At 63.0% G+C, this 4,766-nt stretch overlaps 2 protein-coding genes across 2 annotated transcripts in view; one reads left to right on the top strand and one right to left on the bottom strand.

Annotated features, from left to right (window-relative positions):
* The window catches only part of PTSG_08441 (ubiquitin-conjugating enzyme E2-25kD), a 1,959-nt gene extending 1,392 nt beyond the window's left edge, over nt 1-567 (top strand). The window contains exon 5 of the mRNA XM_004990632.1: nt 214-567. Coding sequence (XP_004990689.1) covers nt 214-356 — 143 coding nt within the window. The 3' untranslated portion in view covers nt 357-567. The remainder of the gene's footprint in view (nt 1-213) is intronic.
* A 369-nt stretch (nt 568-936) lies between these two features.
* PTSG_08442 (PRCDH1 protein) overlaps nt 937-4,766 on the bottom strand; it is a gene marked incomplete at both ends in the record, with an annotated part of 32,380 nt that continues 28,550 nt past the window's right edge. Inside the window, one exon of the mRNA XM_004990633.1 lies at nt 937-4,677. Within this exon, the coding sequence (XP_004990690.1) occupies nt 937-4,677 (3,741 nt within the window). The remainder of the gene's footprint in view (nt 4,678-4,766) is intronic.

Raw genomic sequence — 4,766 nt, forward strand, 5'->3', positions numbered from 1 at the left:
ACACACACACACACACACACACACACACACACACACACACACACACACACACACACACACACACACACACACACACACACACACACACACACACACACACACACACACACACACACACACACACACACATGTACATGTGCTACACTCCACCGCTGCTCACACTTGTGCTTACCATCACCACTCCAACCACGACCACCTCCATCCCAATCCCAGCGCCCGCTGACGAGCACACGGCCGAGCTGAGCGGGAAACTGCAGCAGCTGGTGGACATGGGCATTGACGCACCGCAGGCCAGAGACGCCCTCAGCGCAACATCGTGGAACGTCGAGGCAGCCATTGCCAGGATCTACTCGTGACACGCAGCCCTGAATCAGCGCCAACACACACGATTGCCACATTTCGTTTCCTTGTCCCACACCTTCGTTCTAACCTCTCCACCCTTCGACCACCACCTACACTGTTGCGCACTGCTTCGTTTTGTGCCAAGTTCATTGATTTGTTGAACAACGCACGCATGTCACCCACGCAATCAAAGACAGAAAAAGAGAAAGCTGAAATGAAATGAAGAGAACGTGAAAGAAATGAATGGTCTTGCTTGGTTGAGAAGCGATAACACGCAAACACACACACACACACATGAGACAACTCGAGGGCGATTGGCGTCGCTTTGGAAAGCAACCGCCATCACCCCATGTCACAAACAAAAGCAGCATTCACACTCAACATACGCTCTTCATCCTCTCGCACTTGCACTCTACACATGACACGCATTCACATAAACATAAAACCCAATGTCATATCTCCACCCTCACACTTAACATTCACAACTCACACACACGTCTACACCCGTCTACACCCGTCTACACGCTCCCACTACCACGTCACTTCACACAATCATCTCCCACCACCTCATGTCTCATCCGCTTCCCCCACACTTCAACGCCTGCTGTCGCCACGTTGGCTCCACAGGTTGTGTACGGCCTTGAAGTGCGAGCTCGCCTGGAAGTCATCATCATCGTCGTCGTCGTCATGGTCGCCATTGCCAATGTTGATGTTGACGTCGCGCGTGCTCGCTGCATCGTCCTCGTCCTCCTCGGGGATGGACTGCTGCCGCGTCTGCCAGGGCGTCGCCACGTCCTCAAACTGCACCTGAGGCATGACGAGCTCCGACTCAATGTCCATCGACGTCACCTCGCGCCGGCGCCGCGTGTTGGCGCTCTTGCGCATGCTCACGTTGGACATGGCGTCCTCCTCGTCCATGCTGTGCGCCACCACGTTGCCAAACGACACGCGCGGCTTGCTGCCAGAGTTGCCGCCAACCTTCAGGATGCCGCGCGAGGGCGCGGGCTGCTCGTCCTCAAACATGTCGTCCAGATCAACGTCGTCGTCGTCAATCCCGCTGATCATGTCATCCTCCACATCATCGTCCTCAGACTCGCTCGTGTCCATGTCCAGGTACCCCTCGTTGATGTTCTCGCCGTCGGGGCCCTCCATGCCGTCCAGCTCGTCAAAGTCGCTCAGGTCATCGCCGCTCATGTCCGCAGCAGCAAACATGGGCGGGTTGCGGTGGTGGCCCTTGCTCGTCTCGTGCGCGCCAAACATCTCCTGCTCAAACATCTCAAAGTCGCTCAGGTCGCCCAGCAGGCTGTCGTCGTCGCCGCTGCCGCTGCCGCTCGACCCAGACGAGCCATCAAACTCGTCCACGCTCGCTAGCGTCGTGCCGTCAGAGAGCGAGTCATCACTGTCGTCGTCGTCGTCGTCGGGGGCGAGGGTGGTGGTGGCACCACCAACGGGGCGACCGCCGCGCATGCGCGTGGGGAAGTTGGTCGTGCCGTACAGCGGGTTGTTGCGCAGGCCGCCAAACATGGACGGAAGGCGCGTGTCCCACTCGTCCAGCGACTGCTTCGCGGTGGCCGGTACGCCAATGCGGCTGCCGCCCGTCTGGTCGTCAACCACCGTCGTCGTCTCCTTGTACCGCGCCACCTCGCCCGTCTCCGGATCAACCTCCCCGCCAGTGAACACCGTGCGCTCGGGCTCCTTGCGCATGGGCTCCGGCGTGCCAAACAGCACGTCGCCGTGGTGCGCCAGCACCATCTTGCGCGCGTTATCCAGCTGCTTGCGCTGGCGCTGGTACCGCAGCAGCAGCAGCAGCAGCACAATGAACACCAGCAGCGCGGCCGCCGTGAACCCGGCAATCAGGATGGGCTCCGCCTCGCTCTTGGCGGAGTTGGGGCCCGCACCAAGCAGGTCGTAGCAGTACGCCTCCACAAACAGCGTCTCGTTGTTGAGCGTCACCTGCACGCACGTCTCGTTGGCCGTCGCCACAATCGCCGGCGGGTACTCGCCCAGGTTGCGGCAGTTGGCCGTGTCGTACACGCGCAGGTTCACCAGCACCGGCCCGGTCTCCGCGTCGTTTTCGCGGTAGCACTCCACGCGCGCGCTGTGGTTGGCAATCACGTCCGACAGGCACGTCTTGTGGAACTCGCGCGCCGCGGTGCTGGCCGGCTCGCCAATGTTCGTGTCGCACTGCTCCTCAGCAGAGAAGCGAACAGACGACTCAAAGCTGCGGTCCTGCGTGTCGACGCTGCGCAGCGTGCACGCCTCAAAGTCCTCCACCGTCGACAGGATTGTGTTCACGCGGTCGGTCGGCAGCACCTCCTGGCTCGTCGCGTTGACCACGTAGAAGGTGATGTCCGTCTGCGTGTTGGGGCTGTCCGTGTTGGCCAGCACCTCCAGCACCACCAGCCGGCCACCGAGAATGTCGCCCAGGGCGTCCAGGCACGGGTGGCTGTTGGTGACGTTGTCGTACCCCGCCAAAAAGTCGTTCACGTTGGGCCGCGTCGTGATGGTCACCAGGTAGTCATCGTTGATGATGGCCACAAACACGCGCGCCTCAGCGCTGAGCGCGGGCGTGCCGCCGTCCGTCGCCGTCACGACCAGCTCAATCGTGTCCGAGAGCGAGCGCGTCTGCGTGCCCGTCGTGTAGATGACGCCCTCCTGTGAGATGCCAAACCCGTCCGTCGGTTGCGAGCCGCTCGACACCACCTCCACAGAGTACGTGAGCGCCTTGTTCTGCCCGCCGGCCAGCGTGTTGCTGTCCGCGTCCGTCGCCGTCACGCGCAGCACGGTCGTGTCGCGTGGCGAGTCCACGGAGATGCGCGCGCCGTACACAGATGGCGAGAACACGGGCGCGTTGTCGTTCACGTCAATCACAGACACCGAGTACTCCTTGAGCGTCGTGCGCGGCCACGGCGGCGAGTTGTCGGTCGCGCTCACCGTGAAGTTGAACGTGCGCTGCGACGCCACCTCGTAGTCCACCGTCTGCAGCAGGTGCACGCTGCCCGTGCTTGGGTCCAGGCCAACGCGGCCCGCCTCCACCAGGCCCGTGAGCGGGTTGAGCACGCCGCCGGCCAGCGACAGCGTGGTCGCCGCCGTCTGGCCCGGGTCGGCGTCCGTGGCGCTGACAGTGAGGATGGACGCCTGCTGCGCCGTGTCCTCCTTGATGCTGAACAGCGGGCCGGGCGCAATGGTGGGCGAGAAGTCGTTGATGGCGTCGGCGGTGCGCAGACGGTTGGCAAAGCTGCTCAGCGGGTTGAACCCGTTGGTGGCCAGCACGCTTACCGTGGACGTGGACGTCGGGCTGCCCTCGGGGCTCACCTCAACAGCAAAGTCGAGCTGCTGCGTGTACGTGTACGTGCCATTCACGGCGCTGCCCGACATGAAGATGTCGCGGCCGGTGGTTGTGTCGCCCTGCGAGTCAAACGTCACCAGCAGCACCGACGCACCCACCTCATCCGCCACAAAGTTGACCTCCGCGGACACGGTGTAGCGGTAAGTGGCCACGCACGTCGTCTCGCACTCGTGCTTCGTCTCAAAGTTGTTGGCGTTGCCCTGGCACCCGTAAAAGTCAAAAGCGACACAGGTGGCCGTGCTGCGGTCGTAGCGGTACCGCGTGACGGGGGCGCCCAGGTTGCAGTTGGTGCTGCCAGACGCGCGCGGCAGCAGGCACAGCGTGGGCTGCTGCTCCACCTGGTAGTCCTCAAAGAGCGGCAGGTAGCGGTCCGCGCGCACCAGCACGCTGGCGCTGGCCGGGTCGGGCGAGTACCCCGTCACGGCCGTGCCGCGCACAAACGTGCTCGCGCTCAGGTTGCTCTGCAGCAACGGATCGGGGTGGGACAGCAGCACAAACACGGCAGACGTCTCCGAGTCAATGTCGTTGCCGGGCTTGGCCTTGACCGTCACGTTGACGGTGAGCCGGCCCTGCGAGAACTGGTTCTGCACAGGCACCACCTCCACCTCCACAAAGCGCTGCAGGTTGAAGTTGATCAGCGCCATGTACTTGGCGTCCGCCAGGTTGATCTCGTCGTTCAGGTCCGCGTCCATGGCCGCCAGCTGCGCCGGAATGAGCTGCTGCTTCAGCTCCACGCCCTGCGGCTGGCGCTCAAAGTTGAACGAGCGCTCGGCCAGGTACAGCTGCGTGTACGAGACGTCGCGAATGTCAAACTCGCAGTCCCCGTTGGCGTCGCCGTTGAACCGGCTAAGGCAGTCTGCGCACGGCGGCGAGGCGCACGTCTCCACAGCGCGGCGCGCGCGCTCACGGCGCTCCTCCACGGCACGGGACGGCGCTGGCAGCGAGCGGCGCAGCACAGACAGCTGATCCGCCGTGTAAGGCACGGGCTCGCCAAACACGTCCCGCAACCGGGCGCCACTGTCATGATCAGCAACAGCAGCATCAGCAACGTCGCTGCTGCTGCTGCTGCGGCGGC

The sequence above is a fragment of the Salpingoeca rosetta genome (genome assembly GCF_000188695.1).
Source record: "Salpingoeca rosetta unplaced genomic scaffold supercont1.23, whole genome shotgun sequence".
NCBI lineage: Eukaryota > Choanoflagellata > Craspedida > Salpingoecidae > Salpingoeca > Salpingoeca rosetta.